The sequence below is a fragment of the Aulonocara stuartgranti genome (genome assembly GCF_965226115.1).
Source record: "Aulonocara stuartgranti genome assembly, chromosome: 16".
Classification (NCBI taxonomy): Eukaryota; Metazoa; Chordata; class Actinopteri; order Cichliformes; family Cichlidae; genus Aulonocara; species Aulonocara stuartgranti.
In genome coordinates, this window is record NC_138952.1 from 16,319,113 (window position 1) to 16,344,432 (window position 25,320).

General features: G+C 41.6%; 3 protein-coding genes across 5 annotated transcripts; 2 read left to right on the plus strand and 1 right to left on the minus strand.

Annotated features, from left to right (window-relative positions):
- Positions 1–487: 487 nt before the first annotated feature.
- On the minus strand, positions 488–5,306 carry cfap210 (cilia and flagella associated protein 210). Of its 3 annotated transcripts, none has more exons than XM_082509250.1 (9): positions 5,115–5,306; positions 4,530–4,726; positions 4,219–4,392; positions 3,928–4,133; positions 3,667–3,823; positions 3,456–3,595; positions 3,154–3,346; positions 2,405–2,569; positions 488–2,319 (listed from the first exon to the last, which is right to left on the minus strand). In XM_082509250.1, the coding sequence occupies exons 1-9, from the start codon at positions 5,161–5,163 to the stop codon at positions 1,966–1,968; spliced, it is 1,635 nt and encodes a 544-aa protein (XP_082365376.1). In that variant the 5' UTR covers positions 5,164–5,306; the 3' UTR covers positions 488–1,965. The 3 variants fall into 3 exon arrangements, with proteins under 3 accessions (XP_082365376.1, XP_082365375.1, XP_082365377.1); XM_082509249.1 differs by having other exon boundaries at positions 4,530–4,729; XM_082509251.1 differs by lacking the exon at positions 5,115–5,306 and adding an exon at positions 4,872–4,907.
- Positions 5,307–8,463: 3,157 nt separating this feature from the next.
- Positions 8,464–15,004, plus strand: phgdh (phosphoglycerate dehydrogenase). Its single transcript, XM_082508758.1, has 12 exons — positions 8,464–8,810; positions 10,594–10,745; positions 10,833–10,898; positions 10,997–11,051; positions 11,240–11,338; positions 11,425–11,557; positions 11,649–11,797; positions 11,897–12,049; positions 12,924–13,062; positions 13,329–13,456; positions 13,551–13,773; positions 14,481–15,004. The coding sequence occupies exons 1-12, from the start codon at positions 8,673–8,675 to the stop codon at positions 14,633–14,635; spliced, it is 1,590 nt and encodes a 529-aa protein (XP_082364884.1). The 5' UTR covers positions 8,464–8,672; the 3' UTR covers positions 14,636–15,004.
- Positions 15,005–17,166: 2,162 nt separating this feature from the next.
- On the plus strand, positions 17,167–24,306 carry klhl23 (kelch-like family member 23). Its single transcript, XM_082509288.1, has 4 exons — positions 17,167–17,640; positions 17,873–19,102; positions 23,414–23,566; positions 23,646–24,306. The coding sequence occupies exons 2-4, from the start codon at positions 17,878–17,880 to the stop codon at positions 23,954–23,956; spliced, it is 1,689 nt and encodes a 562-aa protein (XP_082365414.1). The 5' UTR covers positions 17,167–17,640; positions 17,873–17,877; the 3' UTR covers positions 23,957–24,306.
- Positions 24,307–25,320: the final 1,014 nt, after the last annotated feature.

The following is a 25,320-nucleotide window of genomic DNA, read 5'->3' on the forward strand; positions in this document are numbered from 1 at the left end:
AGTTGAGACACAGAAGATTTCTATATTTTGAAATAAGCCATGGCAGTCTCAACCTTGGTAATGATGGCTTTTTACCACTGGTCTCATTGTTTAGTGGATGTTTACCATGACTAAAACCTTCAAAACATTACGGTTTATTAAATACAACATGGGCTCCCTGGCCGCAGGGAGAGTAAGGAGGCACAATCAGTATCAAGATGTTTTTAGCATGTTTGAAAGCAGGTTCAAAAACCTCTGAGCAGATTAACTCTTGAGTTTTTAGTCCCAGAAAACCTGAGTATGTTGTCTCTGAGTTCAGCTCGTTACTAGGATTCACCATGGCAACAGATAAATAAAGATCAGAGCCTCTATTTAAAATCCAGTGGACTAATACGAATCTTAGTGTGGTCCGTGACATTTATATTAAAGAACCGGATGGAAGAAAAGAGCTTTGTCTACTTAGTGATAATCACAGACAGCTTCAAATACACAGTGCAGTTTACACTCATCATGATAATTTGGGACTTTTATTGATTTCTTTGAACTGTTCTTTTTACAGGTTGAAATGATCGTGCAGCACACATCTTTAATAACCTTAAAAAAACAAAAACTGAGTACACAAGTTTGAATTTAATTTAGATTTGTCTAAACCACACAGGGTCAAAATTATACATGCACCCCAGCTAATCTTTCTTAAATGTCCCTTAGCAAGTTGCACCTCAAACAGACCTCAAGCTGCAGCTCTACAAGCTGAAGTTCGTTTAAAATGGTTGGTTTCCTGGCATAAATTTGTTTTTTTAAGCATAGTTCACAGATTTTCAATAGGATTCTGGTCCAGACTTTCAGAAAGCTATCCCAGAAGCTTAATGCCAACCTGCTTTATTCCTTCCAACACTGGTTTTTATGTGTGTTTGGGATCATTGTCCTGCTGAAACACCCAGTTGTGTCCAAGTTTCAATGGTCTAGCTCTGAATTTGAGATAAAGTTGAAGAATTTGTCAATAATCGTCCTTCATTATTCTATCCACATTGTGCAATGTACCAGCACCACTGACAGCAAAACAGCCAGAGCACGATGGTACCACCGCCATGCTTGACAACTGGTACAGTGTTTTTAGGTTTTACTCCTCGAAACATACCTCTTGTCATCTCATTCTTTGTTTCATCTGACTGTAAAACTTTATTCTAGAAGGCATTTGGCTTTTCGTGTGGGCAACTGCAAATTTCAGTTCAGTTTGAAGGTGTTGGAGATGTTTGGAGCTTTTTTTCTTGCTTTTCACCCTCTCATTTCACAGGAATGTAAAGCTGTCTTCGTTGTGGACATTTCAAGCAGTTTCTAGGCATCAGTATTGGTGGTTACTGGGTTGATGCTGAGCATTTTAACAGATTTCATCTAATCTGAGGTAACAGTGTGGTTCTTCACGCAGACCATGGCATTGTGTGCTATATCTGAAGAGCTTGCACTTGCGTACAGTTGTTTGAACTGATGATCCTGGAATCTGCAGTTGTTTAGGAATGGATTGGAGCTCCTTGGACTTGCCATTGTTCTGAGTATTGGTCAATCCAATAAGTGCTGTCAAACAAATCCTTTCTATGTTGGCAAAGAGAAACTTCCAGTTTTAATCAAACATGTTCACTAATGAACGGTCTTGTGAAGTTAAAATACATTGTAGAACCTTCAACAGCACTTATTAAAAGATTTAAGTGATTGTATGTATATACTTGAATCTTCATTTTTTCCCTGTCCAAATCTGACAGGGACAAAATGCAGGTGACATTAGGGCGTTCGGGATGTGGATGTGAGACCGAGTGTTTCGGCTGATTCGGGTGTAGGAGGGGTTTGTGAGTTTGTTCATGAAACCTGATAGCAAGCAGGTTAGGTTCACACAGCCTGACTCAGGAACAGTGTTTCCCTCATATCAGAGTTAACAAACTCACACTTACTGAACCTGCTTTCTGGAAGTGCACTCAAACTGGATGTAACCTATCACCATGTGAATCCAAGTCTTCTCTTGGCATCCTGAATATCTACAGCTTGGTGAAGCTTTTTGATGTTCTGGGTGGCCAATGACACGTATTTGGGCATCTGAGCTCCAGTGCGGTCCTGAACAAGGTAACTTGGCCTGACTCCACTAAAAACAGGACCGGACCCACCTCCGATCCCTTCCCTCGCAGCTTTACAAAGTGGAAACACGTTTCGCTGAGCCTCTGCTGCAGCATTGATGATTTGCTGTGAATACTGCTGGAAGCGGTTTTCCTCTTCAGCGATGAGTTCTGCATTCTTCACTTCAAACTCATGTTCCTGTTGTCTCAGCTGCTGAAGTCTGGCACCTTTTTCAGCCTGTATTTGCAAGGCAAAGGCAAACGAGTTTCAGTGAAGAAGGTGCAAAGTTTCTGATTAAAACTTAAGTTTTGGCCGACATTACCATTTGCGCAGCATTGAAGTCTTGCACCTCTCTTTCTTCTTCTCTGATTTTCTTAACCTTTAGTTGCTGCTTCTCAGTAAATATTATGTCAGCCTCTTTCTTGGCCTGCAGTGCTTCTTGGGCCTTCTTCCTCTCTATTTTGTCCTTCTCCTCCTTCTCTTGTCTCTGGTAAAACAGTTTGCATTACACACATGATTACATTTTGTCAGCAACAATATGGATTTCTCTACACAGAAAAGACACATTGGAGGATATATATACACTGTGATGGTATATTGAAATAAATAGAGCTTGTGTACCACTTTGGAATATTTAAACATCTGCAACTCAGGGATCTTCTAACCCTAACCCATGTAGTTTACGAGCACCCAAAGCTGTTGAGCTCATAAATAAAGCTCTTAAGAAGACATGGGAAAGTGATTTAAGTCTGAAACAGGATGAAAAAGAATGGAAAATAATGTGTACGAGCAGTAAAAGGTATTTAAGGTACGACTCATTCAATTTAAGATCATGCATTGCCTTACTTTCTGTATACTGTTGAATACCATTATAAATGTGTCCATTAAAAATAAAGAATGCATTTACAACGAGACATTTATGTGATGAGATGTGTTGGGGCAGGAGAGAGGATTGTGGTTTTTTTCTTGTAAGTTTAAATAAAAACTGTTAATTAGGGGGGATGGCACGACATTAAGAAAAATTGGACTTAGAGGAAACACACTGGATGTTTCATGCTCGGTTTGAGATACCATTAGCTCTCTGTGTACACTGATGGACTTCAACATTGCAGCTTTCTTCTCATCCTCCTCCAGTTGCTGCTGCGCCTGTTTTGCCTCGCTCTCTGCGACAGCCTTTGCGATCTTCTGCTCCTCGCTGACAGCTTGCTCCTGCTGTGTGACCGTCAGTTTGTTTATGATCCTGTCTCTACGTGTCTGGGCCTCTCTAGAGAAGAAAATGCATACGAGTATCCATTATATTTAAGAAGATGTAGCACTGGAGATACTTTGATCCAGAGCTATTTATTGATATATACTGTTTTACTCTGTCTTACCTAAGCAGCTCTTTTTCTTTTTCTTTGCGTAACTTGATGATTTTTTGCTTAGTAGAGAGAAACAGTTTCCTTTGCTCCTCTTCAGCTTCCCGTTTCTGAGCATCCGTGGCTCTTACGAGGTCTCTGTTGGTGATATGCTCCTGTAAAATGCATTAAATAAACTTAATGTCCAGTGAACTAAATACTAGATAAGATTCAGATAAGAGCCTACCTGCCGAGCTTGCATGAGGCTTCTTTTCTGATTTGCTTGTCTTTCTGCCTCCATCCTTCGCTCCAGCTGATGCAGCGCTTGGAGACGCTGGATTTCGTCTCCATCCTTCTTGCTCTCCAGCTTCTGTCGCTCTCTCAGCAGCTCATTTTCTTTTATTCTGAGGAAAAGTAATCATATAATTGTCATTGTCCTGGGGTAGTGGTGTTTTGGGGATTTAAAATTCTTAACACATACAGCTGGAGCCTGATTGTTAGGTCTTACTGGTTTCTCAGGTCTTCTGCAGCAACCTGTCTCACAAGCTTCCTCTGCATTGCCTTCTCCTGCTCCTGTTTCGAGGCTTCATCCTCTCTAGTCTGTACCATATGCAGAAATGTTTTGTCCACATCTATATTGGCACTCTTTCTTCTTTGTTTAAGCTCAATCTGAGCATCCCTCTCCTTCAGCACCTCTGTCAGCAGGAGTGCACTCTGTGGAGGAAGTGTTAATCATTTGTTAGGTGAAATTGTGCAGTTTTATACACAAGTGGCATAATAATGCACAAGCGAGACTAACATGTAGTCCTTTGACTCTGTCGGTTTGACAGTAGAGCTGAGTCTTGGCTTTTTCAATAATCTCCTTCCGCCTCTGCTCCTGGTATTTTGCTTCTTCTAAATCAGCCAGTCTCATTTGCTCCTCCTCAATTTTCTTTCGAATCTTCTTTTCCTGCAGCCTTTTCAGCCTTTGTCCCTGTGACAAGACATAAGTGTACGTAAGATGCAGTGTGTTTTTGTCTTTGTGTTCCAGCTCTTTTCAACCTAGCAAGTGCACATGACTTTATTAGTATAAATCTAATCTTAGGAAATGTCTCTCAACATGGAACTTACATGGAGGGTATCAGGCCAAAGTTTCACCACCTCCTGTGACTGCAGGTGTAGGTTCTCTCGCTGTTTAGCTGCCTCTCTTATTCTCTTCTCTTCTTTATTAACCCCACACAGTTCATCTTGAATCCTCAGCCATTCAGTCTTACGTAAGACAGTAACATGTCGGAGGTCTGGTGGCTGCATAGCTCTAATGGCTTCATCTGCTGACACATTAATAAAGAAATTACCACTGGAACATGTGCTACAGCAACCACTGATCACACCAAGGTTCCTACTACATCCCTAGAAGATATTATACTCATATAGAGAAAAAAACCACAACACCCCACTTGTAAAATAACTGACTTTCATAGTTGTACTTCTTGGTTGAAGTGAAGTGAAGCAGGATCTTGGAAAGACTTTCAAAATTTAAAATCAAAAGCACTTATAGGCTAATAGCCTCGACAAACAAATAGCTTAAATAAATGAGCATTACATTCGGCTCCATCTAGAGTTTTTGGTTCAATAATGGCTTAAAACGGCTCTGGTAGCAAAGGTTAACTATATAACTACACATAATAAACTTTGAAATATTTGTTTGGCTCTCACCATTCTTACTAGCTCCTCTACGACGGCCGTACAGAACCACCGCTGCCATTCCTATCGGATGGAGTGGCTACTATTATAGAAAATAATGTCAAACACAAAAAACAAAGTAAAGGTTCTCTTTTATTTTATTATAGTTGAAAGCTGGCGTTCATCAGACTGCCCGCTCTACGTAGCTTGAGTTTGTTGCGTCGTATCCAGGCAATGACGGAACCAATCAGAATCATCCTCTGAATACTGATAGGCAGAGCCCTCGGAGGGTCAGCGGGGCTCAGGAAGTGATCACAACACCGGAACACCGGCATGTGAACACAGAGAGAAAGCTCTGTTTTTCTCAAATTAGTAGGCAATAAATCCATTGATCTACAACAGTATTTTATACCGCAGTCAAGTGTATATATACACACTCGTATACACTCTGAATTCATTATGTAAAAAACTAGGGAAAATAAATGGCGTGACACACGTTTTTTTGTGATCTTTCCATAGTTATACACAATTTCTGCATGGGGATGCATGTTCAGTTATCTCACTGACACCAAGAGGAGAAAAGTGGTTGTCTAAACTTAGAAAGAACAATCTTGTCTATGGTTTAAAACAACATCAAATATGTAAATTAATTTTTTCTAAGCACCACATTTGTACTTTGTACAAATTTGTTTTTTTTCTTACAAACATAGACCAGAACGCTGTGAAGTACAATGTTTGGTTTATTAAAAACAACAAGCAGGTAAAGTTTTTCTCATTGCAGTCTTCAGGCTGAGTCCACCTGTGATTCACGTGCTGACAGTTAGGGCTCAGTTTTTACTACTTTTACTACTCTGATGTGTCAAAATATGCCCACTGACAAAGCCTGTAGTTATGAAAAAATGTTAAAAGAGTAACTGAAAGTAATAGATGAATGGTTCATAAAGTTTTTATTTACAGTATACTAATTAAACATGATGGGAAATCTGATGACAAAGATGGAGTCTCTGATTTGGACAGTGATTCTGGTTTGTAATAGGACTCCTGGCAATTTCAGATTAAATAATTTTGTTGTCTTTACTCTTGTTTAAGATCTTGGTCAATGAAATCCATTGTAAAATCTGGTCCTTTAGGCATATGCAGCTGTGTAACCATGACAGATGTGCTAAATTTACTGAGCCAGCAGTGAAACATGGCCTGTCATGTGCTGCCTAATGAGTCAGGTGATGAACAGTGTCTGTTGAATTAAGACTCGCCTGACCTGACTTACTGTTAAATGGGGAGAGTTATGGACCAATTTGATCTTTAGGTGATTACATCTCTCAGATCCTTTACTTTGCTACTTATGTTTCAGCTGTTATAGTTTATACTCAGTTATTTGATAGAGTTTTGAAGGTTATTCTGAACTGTGTTTCATACAAGGCTATGCTGGTAAACTCTGAGAAACAAAATATGGATCTAGAAATAAGCATAATCAACACCTCATGATTAGAATTTGTTTTCAATTTGTAGCAGAGTTTCACTGAACGTCGGAGACAGGCTAAGAATAATATTTTTCTACTGTTTGTACTTAGTAAAGGTAAAGTACTTCATAGTACTTACAAACTAAAGATGTATCCCTTTCCAGCTATGAATGCGGTTTATGTGTTTACTTTTATTTGCAATCTTTCAGTTTCATTTTTTCTAATTTGTACAGCATACAATTCATATATTATCCCTGGTATAACTAAAAACTATGCATCGTTTAGAGTCTCGAGTTAGGGATTGGTGTATGGATAAGCTACACTGAGTAACCTTAATATCATCTGATAGTTGCTATACTGCTTGTATTACATTTAATAAGCCATTGCTGCTCTATTGAACTTACAATATTTTACCTTTTTATATATTATTTTTTATTTCAGTTTACACTCATTTCCCTTCAGTATATGTATCTGTTTAGATTAGTTTGATACTTATTGATATATTTTTGTCCTATTCTGTTTTATTCAGCAACATATCATTCTACTTATTGGCACTATTTCTTATATGTATTGTGTGTTTGTCTTAGTTTTTAACTGCTCTAACAAAAGCATTTTCCATCTTTGCCATAAAGGAAACATATCCTATCCCATCATATAAAATAAAAGCTAGCAATCAGTTAAAGAAAATCTCAAGTTGACAAATAAAAGTATGTACAAAATAAAACACCCTATCCAAATAAAATCCAAGTCAATAGAAATTTTTAAATGAGGATTTCATTTATCAAGGGAAAAAAGTTTACAAGCCTGGCCCTATATGAAAAGGAATAATGAATTAACTGTGATAAACCATTGATTTTGGAAAGTTAAGCTTCATTAGCTAATACGAAGCCTTATTGCTGCCAGACTTGTTGAATCCAGAAATCACTTAAATAGAACCTGCCTGACAACGTGAAGAAGGCTAAAAGCTCTCAAAATCTAAAGAAACAGCTGAGAAACAAAGTCATTGACATCTATCCGTCTGAAAATGGAAATGAAAATTACTCCAAATGACTGCGTTCTGCAGTTTCAGGTGCTTCCATGACATGACTCCAGAAGGACATAAAATAACTCAACTGCAGGCCTCACCTGCCTCAGTTAAAGTCGGCATTCATTATTTAATAATAAGAAAGAGACTGGGTAAAAAATATCATCCATGGGAGAACTCCAAAGAGAAACTCACAGCTGAGCAAAAAGAACACAAAGGCTCATCTCACATTCACCAAAAGAAACCTTATATAATATGAGTTTAATTTATATGAAGCTTTGAGTCCCGTTAAATCTGACATAAAACGAATACAGCATTTCAATTAAAAACAAAACAAAACATCACATCAGCATGGTGGTGGTAGTGTGATAGCCTGTGGCAGGACAGTGATATGAAGCACACCAGCTAGTCCACTGAATGTCCCCAAAAAATAAAAGGAAGGTTAGATGGAAGATTGAGATGCTTTGACCTGACCTTAAACTGGCTATTCACACCAAACGTCTCCCACTGTGGCTCAGTTAAAGCATTTCTGCAAAGAAGAGTGGGCCAAAATTCCTCCATGTGAAATGTGAAAGACTCATTGCCAGTTATCACAAAAGCTTGATCGCAGTTCTTGCTGCAGAAGTGGCACAAGTAGTTATCGGGTTTAGGAATAGCTTTTTTCACTTAATAGTTTGAATTATGGTTTAAAAACTGCTTTTTGTATTTACATGTATGTGTGACAAATGTGCAAAATAATAAATAACGCTGATCCATTTTAACAGGAGGCTGTTGCTAACCTTGAACCAGCACTACGTGTAGTCTTACAAACCAAAAGCCAGTATTAGCCTCAGTTAGAGTACTTCTGCACTTTTATTTTGAATGCAGGCCATTTCCAGGATTTCCAGTATGCATTGTTCGGATTTGACTTTCTATGCTTTGAGAGCTGCAGGCGGATCCACGTAGAAAGGGGGCGTCTTAAATCAGAGACGACCATTCAAAACCGGCAGAAGGAAAAAAAAAAGAAAAAAGAAGCAACTCCCCGATCCATCCATCCATCTCTTCTCCCAGATCACTCAGCACCCACCGGTGGCCCACCAACGAGCGACCCGCAGAGAAAACACCAAGATGGCCCCGATCTCCATCAAAACCGTGCTGATTAGTGAAAGTGTCGACCCTCGCTGCAAGACGATTCTGGAGGAAAATGGCATCCGAGTCACGGAGAAGCAGAACATGACTAAGGATGAATTAATCGCGGAGATAAAGGTAGTAATGGCACTCTGCGTTATATTGCGTGATTTCTTCACATGCACCCGCTGTCGGGTTTATTTTTTTCTTCCTACCAAGCAGGTTTCTATAAAGTTTAGTCTAAAGCCGCTTTCGCTCTAATCGGTGCGCATGTGCCCCTGGACGCCTAAAAAAGTTTTTGCGGACTAGCAGCCGGCATTTTTTATTCCGTAACACAATTCAACCTGACACGTGTAATTAAATGATCCCGGCAGCCAGTTAAAAACTGATTTATTCGGTTAGTACCGCCCATTGTGAAGCTGATGCAACTCATTCGTGGTGTTGTGACTATTGCCGCACGGTCAGACCTCCTATCTGCTGCAAGTGCATCGGGCGGCCATTGATTCCACTTCTACCCCCAACCCAAACTATTCCATCAATCCCACATTTTCTCCACAGAGCCAATGTGTGTATGTCTAAGAATATGTGAACAAATTCAATTTGTCAGATTAGAAATAATGAGCTGTTCTCATGTAAGCTGAATGGACTGTACAGGGCTGGCTCTAAAACTTCTGGTGCCCTAAATGACATGAGGCCCCTGCAGGGGTGTCTTAACATTATTGTACACCCTGGGGCTGTGAGCCTTTTGGAGCCCCCATAGTCCAAAATGTATTTATTTTAAAAAATTTATTTTAGCCTATTCTCAATAAACATTTCAATGTTGAATGACCATTGGATGGCTGTTTCTCAGCATCTAGTCTTAAATTTAAAAAAAAAAAACATAGCTCTGAGATGAAAATGGACGGGTTGTGTTGCTTAAATAATGCCTGTACATCCTTGTTGGGCTTTCTAGCAAGAAAAAGCTTCTGTTCAAGAATTTTTAAATGATTTATTATGCTTTTGTCCTCTAGAATAAAATAAATCAAGAATATACACCACAAGGGTAACACAAAGTGTTCATCTCTCACACTGAGCTAACTGATCTAATAACTGGCTGCAACACAGGCTAATAAATCACCATGCAACAAATGGGATAGAATTTACATGAAGATCAACATAAGCGGCTTAAAAGTGTCCTTTATAGTTAATAAGAATAACATTTGGTAATAGTAGTGTGTGTGTGTGTGTGTGTACACGAACCAGATGTTGTTTGGCACTCTGCTGACAACTATTTAACAACGTTATCAGTCAGATGTCATTTTGCAGCATGATCAGTTTTGAATGCTGCAGTTTCAACCATTAAAAAAAAAAAAAATCTTTACGATCTTTGTTTTTTTGTTTGTTTGGGGTTTTTTTTGCTTTTTAGTCTGTATTTAGACAAGAAAGTGGAAAGAAGAGAGGGAAATCTGAGAGCAGGAAAAAGACACACAGTGAATGGTCTTGAAGCAGATTCAAACCCAGAACTCGGCACCTGAAACAACACCTGTCTGTGTCATGTCATGGCACATGACATGACACAGACAGAGATATAAAATCACATTTTATTGTGGAAAAAAGTTATTTGCATGGTTAACAGGTGTCCCCCTGGCAATGGGAAACTATAGAAGTCCATGTTACATTGTAACAGGGGAAAAAACCCCACTATAACCTGTCTTGTAACATTTCTGGTTGAACAGAGGTAAATCATTTGGCATAAAACAGGCCAAAGATCAGTGTTAGAAATGAGGAATTAATGAGAATTATTTAGTAAGTATATCATATCCTGGCATAGGATTTTTGACTGGTTCACAGTTTTTATGCTGCTCAAAATAACTGACACCCATTGACTCTGTGTGAACTATTGGGTGTATTTAAAACAGCTCTGCTTCTTTCTGAATCTCAGGACTATGATGGCCTCGTGGTTAGATCTGCAACCAAGGTAACAGCTGATGTTATCAGTGCTGCTAATAATCTCCAAATTATTGGAAGAGCTGGGACCGGTGTGGACAACGTAGATGTTCCTGCCGCTACCAAAAAGGGCATTATTGTCATGAAGTAAGCCTCCAGTTTAAATGCAGATTTTCTTCACTGTGCAGTTCCAGTATACCACTGACTTTACTTTATAACTGTGTTTTTCTGCAGCACGCCGAGTGGCAACACGATCAGTGCTGCTGAGCTGACATGTGCTCTGCTCATGAGCCTCTCAAGGCAAGACGAGTCATGTCATTTCTGAACAATTGCTGAGAAGCTCTGTGGTTGTAATTGAAGTGCAGTAATATTCCATTATTACGTTGATCTGTTTTCAGAAATGTGCCACAAGCAGCGATGTCAATGAAGCAAGGAAACTGGGATCGCAAGAAGGTAAAAGCATTTTCGCTTGCTCTCCAGTGTGCTGTTTGAACGGCTGTTTGCACTGGGAGCATCAAGCCATTACTGTTGCATGGTTGGCTCCATTGTCCACTCAGTTGTGAATAATCAGATGGGACACTTGGATCTGTGTACTTTGAGATTTTTGGAGGTGGGTCATTGTTTTGCTTCCGATTTTTCAGTTCATGGGCGCAGAGCTGTACGGCAAAGTGCTCGGAATAGTCGGACTTGGAAGAATAGGAAAGGAGGTCGCCTCGAGGATGCAGTCATTTGGCATGAGGGTCAGCATATGATATCTGCTCACAGTTACTGTGATATTTAAAATAAACAGGCATAAAAAGATGACAGGTTGTTTTCTCCTTAACAGACTATTGGCTATGATCCAATCACTCCTCCAGAGGTGTCAGCCAGCTGGGGAGTGGAACAGATGTCTCTGGAGCAGCTCTGGCCCCAGTGTGACTACATCACTGTCCACACTCCCCTGTTGCCCTCTACTGTCGGTGAGCTAAACACCAATCATATGTCGGTCGATTATAACGGTGGCGCAAAGTCCATCAGCAAGATGTGGAATTTCTCTTTGATGTTCCCAAGGTCTGCTTAACGATGAAAGCTTTGCCAAGTGCAAGAAAGGCGTGAAGGTTGTGAACTGTGCAAGAGGGGGCATCATCGATGAGGAGGCTCTGCTCAGAGCCTTGGAGTCTGGACAGTGTGGAGGAGCAGGCCTTGACGTCTTTGTGGAGGTTTTTCTTTTTGTCAAATTGATTGATTGACTTTATTTTTATTAAATAAAGAGATGTTGTTGCTTAAATTTCACATTGTCTTTATGTTTTTGGCTACAGGAGCCACCTAAGAACCACTCACTGGTGGAGCATCCCAATGTCATCAGCTGCCCTCACCTGGGAGCCAGTACGAAGGAGGCTCAGGCTCGCTGTGGGGAGGACATTGCCCTGCAGATCGTCGACCTGGTGAAGGGAAAGAACCTGGTCGGAGCAGTAAGTCCTACATGCTCGTCTTAATACTGTGTTTAAAAAATAACTCCTCAGACCAGAGTTATAAATTTGCTAAAGGGCTACTGAAGTGATTGTTTGGCGGATTTGTGTAAAATGAATCGCTAAAGAAGCCTAAATATTCTCAAGCTTCAAAAGCATCACTATCAACAAATCAGACTTCATACCCACAGTTATCTGTACAGGAAGTAGTGGACTGTTTTACAGACTGCCGTGCAGCAGGTCAGAAGAAAACAGGAACCTAATGGATATCACAGCAGTGGTTATTAGCTTTCTTTGTCAAGCCAGGCTTTCTGCTTCGGGTTCTGTCCACACTTGCCATAAAGTGGGAATTTGATGCATCATTTCACTTTTCATCTGCACCAAATGGACAGCAGAATATGTCAAGTATTATCAGATAAGCAGATGATTATAAAGCTGTGAAGAATATAAAAAATAAAACTGCAGCGCTGTTTCTGGAAATAAGACAAGCGAGCAATGCTCGCAGAAAACCGTCAGTCTCAGGAATTTGTGAGTTAAATTTTTCTTTATTTCTTTTACTCCATGTGCCGTCAGTGCTGCAGTTTATTTTGAATATGACAGCTGCACATTGGACATCTGGAGCTTTAAAACTGATATATTTTATTGTTTGTTTAGTACAAAAAACATAAAGCAAACAGTGGTGATACATACAAAGAAACAGAGACTGAGCAGGAAACAGTATCAGTAGATAATCCAGTTTGATCACATTTGGAGGGTGTTGGTAAAAAAAATTATAAAAAAAAAAGCCCTCAACTAAAATAAATAATTATAACCTTTTTTTTAAAAAAAGAAAAAAGAATGATTTTGTAACAGATTTTAAACTGTTCTCCTTATGCAGGTAAATGCTCAGGTCTTGGCTAGCACGTTCTCCCAGGAGTCGCAGCAACTGATTAAACTCGGAGAAGCCGTTGGATCTGTTCTTCAGTCTTTCAGCGCGTCTAAGAAACCATTCAGTCACGTTCAAATTACTACACAAGGTAACATTTCTGGTTTAACCAGTTTCCTGTAACCAAGCGACCTCAAGGAGAGTTCATCTCATAGGAAGGAAAAATACTAGGAAGCAGTTTTTCCTCCCTCTGCTGGTGTCACAGTGAAACTGTCCAATCAGTCGTGTGGGTTTATAAGCTATTATAGGAATATCATTTCTGTGTAATTTCTTTTGTCTTTTTTTTTCTAAAACAGTTTTACTTTAAAATATTTTGCCTATAATTAAAAGCTTTTTGCACTCTGCTCAACAAACCAGGGGATTGCATGAAGTCCTCCACTGGTTACATGACTTCAGCTGTGCTGGTGGGTTTACTCAATCATGAATCAGGATGTTGCCCGAACCTCATCAACGCGCTGAGCTTAGCTAAGGAAACTGGAATCACGGTACACCGTCAATTTATTCAGGCAAATAAAACATGAGAAAAACAAGTGGAATATATGTCAAATAAATCTTTTTCCTTTATCTCAACTTCTTCAGGTTTACCAGGCCCACTGTGCATCTGCCGGGGCCACTGAAGGCGTGTGTAAGGTGGAGATTGCGGCCAATGGCTGCAGCTACAAAGCCAGCGGTTCAGTTCAAGGTGGAGCACCTGTCCTCCTGGAGCTGTGCAACAGTGTGTTCAGACAGCCCATCTCTCTCACTGGAAATCTGCTGTTCTTTAAGGCCCCTGCGAATCCTCAACTCCTGTCCTCACTGGCTGGTAAGAAAATGTAGACATCAAAACTATAATCTGTGAATATAAAAGATTTCACTGTACACAAATGGCCTCCACAGTCATCAAATCTCAGAGCAGGTTTGGGACATGGTTGAAGCACAGATGTGCTGCCAACAAATCTGTAGCAACTGTGCAATTCTATCATATCAATACTGGTTTGTTTCAGCACCTGTTTGAATCCATGCAACAAAGTATTAAGCGAGAGAAAAAGCAGGTCCAACCCAGTAGTGCAATAGAGTCGCCACCCTCTGGACAATAGATAGAATGCACAAACTCTCCCTCATTGTATATTCAAATGTATATTCAACATTCACAATCAGTAACTGAGAAAAGTTTCTTTTCAGTGTTTTACGAATTAATTTATGACTTCCATTAGTTCCATCAGTTTTGGAGGCTAAGGCAGTAACCTTAAACACAATATAAAGAGTCAAAATTGTTTCTCACTTCAGAACAATTAAATGGAAAGTTTAGGTTGGTGGTAGATAGTTTGCTTGTCTGTTAAAATGTGTGTCTGAAAACAAAGCATGCATTCTTGTTGTTTTTCCTCAACTGCTTCTTTACGCACATTTGTTTTTGAGTTTGGATTTAGATGAAAGCTGGCCCTGAGTTGTGAGAACTAAATTGTAACCTTCACCATGTTTCTTTTCTTTCCATTCACACCTATTTTCTCTCTTCAATTGTTCTTTGTTTAGGAGTGTTGGCCACAGAGGGAGTGGAGATTGAGTCTTTCAGTGCTCCTGCAGACCGCTCTGGGGATCTGTGGTATTGTGTGGGGGTGTCCTCTCTCTTGAGAGATCTCAGTGCCTTGAACTCCGTGGTGAAGGATGCAGCGCAGCTCAGCTTTTAAATGACAGCGCAAAGCACTTACAGAGGCACTGAATAGCATTCAGGATGTGAGATCTGTAACATTTTCAGGAGCGTCTAATATAAATGATCCGGTCTTTGTGTTTACAGCTAACAACTTGTGCAGAAGTTGCAGTTTAAAACCTGCATTTTATAACATTCCAGTGTTTAGATGTTTTTATTAACTTGTAGAAGTAGAAATTAAATAAAAATGTTTGTTGTACGCTGCTCAGTTTGTTGTATGATCCTTTTAAAGAAGACTTTCTAATATGAACGCCTTATATTTTAATATTTTAAAAATACTTCACTACACAGCTCGAGTTCAGTACGACAGCCCTTCAATAATTCCTCTATTAAAATGTTCAATGTGTGATTTGTGTCGGTTCTATGGGGTTTTTTTTGCCCCACTGTTATTAATTTTTGGTAAGATTACACAGTAAAGGGCTGCACAACACATCCCAGAGCTAGTGGCAGAAAGCTGCTTTGTAGGTTGTAGCAAGCAAGCAACAACACAACTTTTTTTCACATGTAAATCTGTTCCTGTGGCATCATGGAAATCTCACTCACTTTAGATCATCTCATCTCACTACTTTCCACTTCTAAATAAGAATACATTTCAGCTCATTGTCTCAAAACAGAGTAGCCAGAAATAGGCATTTACTTTCTGTAGACCTTCAGAAAATATGAGTCTTACCACATGCAGTGCATATGCTCAGTTCTCTGAATCCTTAAGCAAAGATATATTTTACTCCATCCTCCCAGAAAACCACAGTGGATGCCACAGTAGTATATTTTTCAACAATAAATAAATAAAGAGATTAAATAATGGAATCTGTGGAATCGTTGCATGAAAAACTTAATTCAATCTGTGTCCGCTGCCTAATCAGTCATGCAGTTAGTCCAGCCTACACAGCAATCTGTTTAATCCACAGCAAAGCGCTATGGCTTGTGGTAAATGTCAGATACAACAGTCCTTCTGCATCCATATATTGGATGATGGATTTGAAACAAGCATTTCACATTTGGATTGTTCACTCTTTAACGACCTGTTGTCACTAATTTTCAGTAAAGTTGTTGTGTAATTTTGCATACCTCAGGCTTTTCTTCCTCATTTCCCTTCCTTAAGAACGACTTCTTGACAGCCACCTTGAGACGATTTCTAATGTCACCAGCAGATGGATAAACTTTAGGACCTAAAGCATCTCTCAGGTCCTGTGTCAGGTCTTTGCTGTTTTTCCCCCCCTTCTTTCTTAAGAACGTGACTTTTAGATACTGTTCGTCTGCTGAACACAGAGTTTGATTTTTTTTAGGCCTGCAAGCTTTTGTTTGTCCTTTGCTTGTCCAGTTTCTTAATTTTTATTAAGGACACAGTGAATGGCATGCTGCCATATGCCGTTTTTTTGTCTAATAGCTCTTTAGAAATCATGCTGTTGTTGCAATGCCTGTCAAACTGTGATGGAATTTTTCATAGATTCAACTAAAGGAACAAATTAGGTGTTTGTACGATAAAGTGGCTAAGGATACAATTTATAATTGGTTCTTTGCTAAGTTGTCTGTTATGTGTATACACAACACTGGTTCATCCCTTGATTGAGGTGGCTTTTTATGCTTGAATGATTCATATATCAATGTTAAAGTGCTTAACAAAACAAAACAAAACAAAACAGAAAATCTCTATGAAAATGGTGAGGTACAAGAGCTGGACTGAAAATAAGTGAAAAAGCAGCCAATGTGCAAAGGGCCTTCAGAAAGCCCAGAGAGCTATCCCCTAAGACCACCTGAAACAAAATTACACGTCTGGCTCATTGGAAGCAAACTATAAAGAAGTTAGCTCAAGTTTTTTTGCACGTTAATATAAAATTAAAACATTTCACCCGTTCACACAGACTTCTGTGTTACATAAAACCGGTTATGATGTTGTAACAAGAGACAAAGTGCGATTCATTTTGAAAGTTTAATTCGATATTTTACCTCAGTTGGCTGTTTTATCAACATCAGTCGTTTGATTTATAAGTTAAACGTTCAGAAAATACTGAGTGGGACCGTAGCAGTGCTCATTTTAACAACAGTTAAACGATAGAATAAATTCATGAATAAAATCCTTCATTGGACTAAGAAAAGAATCAGCATGTCTCACGGAAGGTAACTTTTTTATGAACATTTATGCAAAACAGTTGCCAGTCAAATCTCTGTCACTTAGCCATTAAGTTATGCATTGAGTCCAGTCTGCACCGCTGTCCCTTTTAATTCAGCATTAAGCGTTAAACTCTCAGGTAACAGCAGTGACCTGCCTCTCTGTTGCTTTATAAACCCAGGCGGCTTGTTATGGGGCACAAAAAACAATCTGTCTTTTAAAAAAAGGTTTTACAAAGGCTCTGTTATTACTAGTTCTAATGCAGTAATATTGTTTCATTATATATGATTTGCTGAGATTAACACATATTCCGTCTCTGCAGCCCTGTGCTGTTAATCCTCGTTAGGATTAGCTAAAGCCTTTACCGCACTCGAATTGGGTTCAGAATACCATGGCAACGCCAAGAATGGTGAACACATGAATGGACCAGTGCAATGACTTCTTCTTCGTCGTCGTCTTCCCTTTCTCCTTCTTGCGCCCTAGTAAAAAGCGACGCTCATTTGTATACTATTTGTATTCTGTTTGTGCCTGCTGGGTGCACAGAAAATGTGCCGTTCGTGAGCGCGTCACGAGACTGTGGATGGATGGAGGTTATATTTAGACTCTGAGAGAAAACGGTGGGGTTGGGTGATTCCTCTGAAGGAGTTTTGTCAAGGACCCGCTGTTTGAGACTACAGAGCAGAGGAGAGGAGAAGAGAGGAGGAGGAGGGGGTTATGGACGCTGCGCACAAATACCAAAATAGGATCGAGCTGCCTGCCTGCGACTGTCCTGCGTGAGCTAAATTGAGGCTCATGTGTGGTGGAGACGGGAGAGCTTGAGGACAGTGTGGAAGGAGAGACAGAAAAAAAAAGCTCGAGTCATTCATGGAAATAGGGTGAGTGGTAGTCAAGCAGTGTGTCTGCTTGGATACATGGATTAAAGCGTAAATGCGAAGACTCTTCTATGACCAGTCACACTGCAATTAATTATAAATGGGAATGTGACGCCTCGGTATTGCTTTGATGTTCGCCAGCCCTGTGTGTGTGTGTGTGTGTGTGTGTGTGTGTGTGAGTGTGTGTGTGTTTGGCTTACATTAGACACATACTTTCTCCATCTCTCTTTTCTAGATATCATGTCACATAAACAAGCCGAAATCTACACATATGACTTCTGTGATGGTGACCATCCGGCAGAGCTCCTGGATGCGCTCAGGCACTTCTACATTAGCGGGCTGTTTACCGATGTCGCTCTGCAGTGTGGCGAGTCGGGACAGGTGTTTCACTGCCACAAGGCGCTGCTGTCAGCCCGCAGCTCCTATTTCAAAGTCATGTTCACAGCTGACATGAAGGAGAGATCAAACAGCGTCATCAAACTGAGCGGCATAGACTACGGGGTGCTGGGTGCTCTGGTGGACTATGTGTACACTGCTCAGGTGTGCATCACTGAGAGCAACGTACAGAGCCTGCTGGAGGCTGCAGACCTGCTGCAGTTCGTTCCTGTGAAGCAAGCATGTGAGGAGTTTCTCATTCGCCTCCTGGATGTGGACAACTGCCTGGGCATGCACGCTTTCGCTGAGCTGCACCTGTGCCCTGGGCTGGAGAGGGAGGCACGCAGAGTGATGCTGAGCAGGTTCCCGGAGCTCATTCAGCAGGAGGAGTTTCTAGAGCTGCACCCTGAGAAGATGAGAGAAGTCTTGGCTGTACAGAGCCTCACTGTGCAGAAAGATGAAGTGTTGATAGATGCTCTCGCCACATGGGTAAACCATGACTTAGATAATCGCATACACCACGTTTCAATTATGCTACATTCCATCCATCTGGATCTGGATGAGATTTACTTTAAGACCACGTTAGACGTGTATAGACAATACTTAAAGAAGAATGATGGGAAATTGAAATCTATAATCATCCAGGCTTTAAGGTCAAATGGAAAAGAGATACCTGCGGCTAGAAAAATGTCTGCCAACATGTATATCATTGGAGGGTACTATTGGCACCCCCTTTGTGAAGTCCACATCTGGGATCCTATCAGCAACACATGGGTGCAAGGAAAGGACATGCCCAACCATGCAAGAGAGAGCTACAGCGTCAGTTTACTTGGTGCAAATATCTATGTGACAGGTGGCTACAAGACAAACACTGTTGAGGCCCTGGACACTGTTTCAATTTATAACTGTGACTGTGATGAATGGACTGAGGGCTGCCCCATGATTACAGCCAGGTACTACCATTGCTCTGTGGCGTTGCACGGCTGCATCTATGCCATCGGAGGCTACCGGGGAGGAGCTCCAGAACGAGACACCGAATTTTATGATCCGTTAAAAAAGAAATGGTTCCCTGTGGCCAAAATGATCCAAGGTATGCTGAAATACTGGGATTGTGTTATCTCCAGGGCTGAAATGATGAGCAGGATATAAATAAATGAAGGCAGAGGAAGCAGTTTCACCACAAGGTCCATTTAGTGGAGTTGTATGAGTTCTTTATGGGCTTCTTATAGGATGAAAAGCTGTTGTTTAAAACACATGGTCATAATACCATCTGCTGATGAAGATCATGTGATTTTTTGACTGAAAGCTCCTGAGCAGTTCATACATGGAACTTGTTGTTTCTCAGTTCAAGAATGAGCATTAAAATCAAATGTCATTATATGTTTTTTTTAAACAGTATCATTGACAATCATTTATGTGACTCATACCATTTACGGTAGCAGCTATTTATTATATGTTCTGCACAGAACAACAAGCCGACAGAGTTCACATTAAGAATTGTATCCACCACCCAAAGGGAGCGAGCAGGCAGCTAACATTACAGCTCAACAGAAGGAGACACCATTAATGTTTAGATAGTGTCACACTGTTGCGAACTCATGCTTTTCAGCATGGTTAGATGAACTGTGGGGGTATAGCTTAGCAAATAATTGAGTAGTTCATAACTGAAACTGCTTGAAACAAGGTTTGCAGATTTTTGAACGACTAGGCCACAGTTTCTGCGAAAGCTGCTGAGTTTTTCCAAACAGTGCTTTGATAACCAGATGTCAAGTGCCAGTTATTTCCATTTTATTAAGGAAAAACCAGAATCTGATAGAGCTGATATCTACTAATCTGAACAACTCACACCAAAAAGATTCAGATGGATAAATGGCACTACAGGCCAGAGGAAAAACATGTAATTTTGATTTTGGGTGAACTGTGCCTTTGCACTGTGCATATATATATATATATATATATATATATAAAAAAACACCCAGCGCGCCCCTGCGGGCGGTTTATCCTTCAAGCTCGGGTCCTCTACCAGAGGCCTGGGAGCTTGAGGGTCCTGCGCAGTATCTTAGCTGTTCCCAGGACTGCGCTCTTCTGGACAGAGATCTCCGATGTTATTCCCGGGATCTGCTGGAGCCACTCGCCTAGCTTGGGAGTCACCGCACCTAGTGCTCCGATTACCACGGGGACCACCGTTACCTTCACCCTCCACATCCTCTCGAGCTCTTCTCTGAGCCCTTGGTATTTCTCCAGCTTCTCGTGTTCCTTCTTCCTGATATTGCTGTCATTCGGAACCGCTACATCGATCACTACGGCCGTCTTCTTCTGTTTGTCTACCACCACTATGTCCGGTTGGTTAGCCACCACCATTTTGTCCGTCTGTATCTGGAAGTCCCACAGGATCTTAGCTCGGTCATTCTCCACCACCCTTGGGGGCATCTCCCATTTTGACCTCGGGACTTCCAGGTTATACTCGGCACAGATGTTCCTGTACACTATGCCGGCCACTTGGTTATGGCGTTCCATGTATGCCTTGCCTGCTAGCATCTTGCACCCTGCTGTTATGTGCTGGATTGTCTCTGGGGCATCTTTACACAGCCTGCACCTGGGGTCTTGCCTGGTGTGATAGACCCCAGCCTCTATGGATCTTGTACTCAGAGCTTGTTCTTGTGCTGCCATGATTAGTGCCTCTGTGCTGTCTTTCAGTCCAGCTTTGTCCAGCCACTGGTAGGATTTCTGGATATCAGCCACCTCCTCTATCTGCCGGTGGTACATACCGTGCAGGGGCCTGTCCTTCCATGATGGTTCCTCGTCTCCCTCCTCTTTCTTGGGTTTCTGCTGCCTGAGGTATTCACTGAGCACTCGGTCAGTTGGGGCCATCTTCCCAATGTATTCTTGGATGTTCCTTGTCTCATCCTGGACTGTGGTGCTGACACTCACCAGTCCCCGGCCCCCTTCCTTCCGCTTAGCGTACAGCCTCAGGGTGCTGGACTTGGGGTGAAACCCTCCATGCATGGTAAGGAGCTTTCTTGTCTTTATGTCAGTGGCTTCTATCTCCTCCTTTGGCCAGCCTATTACCCCAGCAGGGTACCTGATCACGGGCAGGGCGTACGTGTTGATGGCCCGGATCTTGTTCTTACCATTCAGCTGACTCCTCAGGACTTGCCTGACCCTCTGCAGGTACTTGGTGGTTGCAGCCTTTCTAGCGGCCTCTTCATGGTTCCCATTTGCCTGCGGGATCCCCAGGTACTTGTAACTGTCCTCTATGTCTGCAATGTTGCCTTCTGGTAGTTCAAGCCCCTCAGTTCTGACTACCTTCCCTCTCTTTGTTACCATCCGACTACACTTCTCCAGTCCGAACGACATTCCAATGTCATTGCTGTATAGCCTGGTAGTGTGGATCAGTGAATCGATGTCTCGTTCACTCTTGGCATACAGCTTGATGTCATCCATGTACAGGAGGTGGCTGACAACTGCTCCGTTCCGTAGTCGGTATCCGTAGCCAGTCTTGTTAATGATCTCACTGAGGGGGTTCAGGCCTATGCAGAACAGCAGTGGGGACAGAGCATCTCCTTGGTAGATCCCGCACTTGATGGTAACTTGTGCTATGGGCTTGGAGTTGGCCTCTAGTGTTGTACGCCACATCCCCATTGAGTTCCTGATGAAGGCTCTTAGGGTCCCATTGATCTTGTACAATTCTAGGCATTCCAGTATCCAGCTGTGGGGCATAGAGTCATAGGCCTTCTTGTAATCAATCCAGGCAGTGCACAGGTTGGTCAGTCTGGTCTTGCAGTCTCGGCTGATTGTTCTGTCTACCAGTAGCTGGTGTTTTGCACCTCTGGTATTCTTGCCAATTCCTTTCTGTGTCCCGCTCATGTATTGACCCATGTGCCTGTTCATCTTAGCCGATATGATGCCTGACAGGAGCTTCCATGTAGTACTGAGGCAGGTTATTGGTCGGTAGTTGGAGGGGACCGGTCCCTTCTTGGGGTCCTTGGGGATCAGGACCGTCCGGCCTTCAGTTAGCCATTCCGGGTGTCTCTCGTTAACTAGCAGCTGGTTCATTTGTGCTGCCAGACGCTCGTGGAGTGCAGTCAGCTTCTTCAGCCAGTAGGCGTGAACCATGTCGGGCCCTGGTGCTGTCCAACTCTTCATACTGGAGACCCTTTCTTGGATATCTGCCACTGTGATGGTTACTGGACCCTGTTCAGGGAGGTCGCTGTGGTCTGCCCTCAGATCCACTAGCCACTGAGCATTGCCGTTATGGGTTGCATCCTTCTCCCATATGCTCTTCCAGTATTGCTCCGTCTCCAGCCTTGGTGGTGCTGTTCTCTTATTGTTCCCTTGCCACTGAGAGTACACCTTTGCTGGTTCTGTGGAGAACAGCTGGTTTATTCTCCTGCCTTCTATCTCTCTGGTGTACCTCCTCAAGCGGCTGGCCAAGGCTGTGAGTCTTTGCTTGGCAGTTTCCAAGGCCTCAGGTATGGACAGCTTGCTGTATTTCTTAGGCACCTTATTTGTCGCACCTTTCTGCAACTCCGTTAGTTGGCTAACCTCCCTCCGTGCTACTTTGATCTTGCCCTCTAGCCTCCTTCTCCATGGAGGGTACTGCCCCTTGTGGCTGTTCAACTTGTAGCCAAGCATCTCACTGATCACTGCTGCCGTATTGTAGATCAGCTTGTTAGTGTCGGTAATCGTGGTTGTAGGTATTGCCCGTAGTGCTGCATTAACATCATCTAGCAGACCTTCTGAGGGTACTTCACGTAATCTTGGTAACCGGCTACGGGGGATCCAGGTTTCAAGCTTGGCCATGATCCTATTTTTCAGGTCAGCTCCTCTCGCACTCAACGATCCTTCTCCTATCGCACTTGGGGCTATGTACCCAATCTCGGGTGGGGGTGATGATATCTCCCCCCTGACCTGGCGTCTTGACTCCTCCTTGCCGTAGCATTTGTGTTGTACCTCGTCAATCTCTAGCTGTGAGAGCAGTCCCTTCTTTCGAATGTTGGAACACTGAGCTACTAGTTGTTTCGCCGTCATTGTGGATGTTGGGTATCGAAGAATCCATAGGTCCCTCATCCTATTCATGTAGCCCCTTCCGCCGGGGTTACTTGCGTAGTAGCATTCCAACAACGCCCTGTTTTCGTCCCTTGCCCACCGATGCCTTCTTATATATATATATATATATATATATATATATATGTATATATATATATATATATATATATATATATATATATATATATATATATATATATATATATATATATGTATATGTATATATGTATATGTATATATATAACTTTGTATGAATGAAGTGATAAAACACATACTTAAGGTATCATCTTTTTTACGTGATAGACAGTTTGGAGTGTTCAAGTGATGCTTATGATCTCTGTTTTCTTTGAAGGTGTAGGAAATGCTACTGCGTGTGTAATGGGGGATAAAATCTATGTAACCGGAGGTCATTATGGCTACAGAGGAAGCTGCACCTATGAAAAAACACAGGTGTACAGACCAGATGTCAACGAGTGGAGCATCATTACAATAAGTCCCCATCCAGGTATGCGTGCTAAAGCAGACCAAACAGAAGCATGAGTATATTAAATGCTGTTTTCTAAGGTGAACTCCTCTCATTTCAGAGTACGGGCTGTGTTCTGTGTCTCTCAACAACAAGCTGTATGTGGTGGGTGGACAGACGACGATTGCCGACTGCTACGACACAGAGAGAGACGAGTGGAGACCGATATCGGTGATGAAGGAGAGGAGGATGGAGTGTGGGGCCGTGGTAATAAATGGTTGTATTTACGTAACAGGTGGATACTCGTACTCCAAAGGGACTTACCTTCAAAGCATCGAGAAATATAACCCTGAGCTGGACTCGTGGGAGATAGTGGGGACTCTCCCCAGCCCGACCAGGTCACATGGCTGTATTTGTGTTTATGGTGTTTAGTGACACAAATTTTTGTTTACTGATTATTTTGTGCCAAATGGATCTAACAGTGACTCCACTGAAGAGAGCTAATATTCCACACTTCATATTTATCTCACAGCATGTCAGCCTGCACCAGATCCTTTAGGAAGCTATTTGCCAAACTGTGAATATAGTGATGAATACCAGCTTTTCATACAAAACTCAGGGGCCTCATGTTGAGCGTTTTTTGTTTGTTTGATTGTTTGTTTAAAATAGACTGAAAAGAAATGAAAAAAAGAGAAGATGACATTTTATAATCTAATAAGTATTATTTAAAAATCACACTACAAATAGACTTTTATTAGTAGAGGTGTACTAGGTTGTACCTTGATTAAATAAAGTACTAAAATGCTAATAAAGTTCTGTTTGAGTTCAGTGAATTTTATGGACTTAAGAAATTTATTTGGCACTTCATTTGTTATATCTGTTAAACTGTTTGTTAACACAAATATTAAATAACCAGTCACATAGCAGCAACTCATTGCATTTAAGCACGTAAACATGTTCAAGATGATCCCGTGAAGTTCAAACTGAATGGGGATGAAAGGTGATTTAAGTAACCTTGAATGGTTGAGGGTTGTTGGCATTTCGCAAACTGCTAATCTACTGGGTTTTTCCCAGATAGCTATCTCTAGGGTTTACAGAGAGAAGATGTCCAGTGAGTGGCAGTTCGCAAGTTGAAATAACTGATCCAAGACAGAATGACCAGACTGCTTTGAGCTGATAGGAAGGCAACAGTAACTCAAATAACCACTTAAAGCGGGGCTAACTTGGCAGCAGAAGACCAGACTGCATGCCACCCCTGTCAGCTAAGAACAGGAAACAGGCTACAGTACAAACAGACTCACCAAAATTTGAACAATACAAGACTGAAAAATGCTGATGAGTCTTGATTTCTGCTGCAACATTTGGATGAAAGGAATTCGGCAAAAACAACATGAAAGCACGGCTCCATCCTGCCTTGTAACAAAGGTTCAGGATTAGGGTCTTACAGTATGGGGAATATTGTTTTGGCACACTTTCAACTTCTTAGTAGCAACTGAACATTGTTTATTCACCACAGCCTTCCTGAGTATTGTTGCAGACCATGTCCATCCCTTTATGACCACAGTCTACCCATCTTCTGATGGCTGCTTCCGGCAGGATAACACTCCGTGTCACAAAAGTGAAAAACTGGTTTCCTGACATGACAGTGAGCTCACTGTATTCAAATGGGCCTCCACGGTCACCTCCACAGTATTTTATTCTTCCATTGTTTTTATTAATTTTTGTTGCTTTAACTTTGCACTGTTCACTTTCTGCTGTGACACAACAAATTTCCCACGTGTGGGACTAATAAAGGT

Bases quoted from the DNA above. Each gene is read 5' to 3' on its own strand.
- cfap210 (XM_082509249.1), bottom strand. From the start codon at position 5,163: ATGGCAGCGGTGGTTCTGTACGGCCGTCGTAGAGGAGCTAGTAAGAAT. The intron at 3,347-3,455 runs GTAAGACAGAGT...TTTCTTCTCTAG, and splicing joins AAAGAAAAAGAGCTGCTTAG to AGAGGCCCAGACACGTAGAG. The intron at 2,320-2,404 runs GTAATGTCGGCC...TTGCAAATACAG, and splicing joins ACTTCAATGCTGCGCAAATG to GCTGAAAAAGGTGCCAGACT.
- phgdh (XM_082508758.1), top strand. From the start codon at position 8,673: ATGGCCCCGATCTCCATCAAAACCGTGCTGATTAGTGAAAGTGTCGAC. The intron at 10,746-10,832 runs GTAAGCCTCCAG...GTTTTTCTGCAG, and splicing joins AAGGGCATTATTGTCATGAA to CACGCCGAGTGGCAACACGA. The intron at 12,050-12,923 runs GTAAGTCCTACA...CTCCTTATGCAG, and splicing joins GAAAGAACCTGGTCGGAGCA to GTAAATGCTCAGGTCTTGGC.
- klhl23 (XM_082509288.1), top strand. From the start codon at position 17,878: ATGTCACATAAACAAGCCGAAATCTACACATATGACTTCTGTGATGGT. The intron at 19,103-23,413 runs GTATGCTGAAAT...TTTTCTTTGAAG, and splicing joins TGTGGCCAAAATGATCCAAG to GTGTAGGAAATGCTACTGCG. The intron at 23,567-23,645 runs GTATGCGTGCTA...CTCTCATTTCAG, and splicing joins TACAATAAGTCCCCATCCAG to AGTACGGGCTGTGTTCTGTG.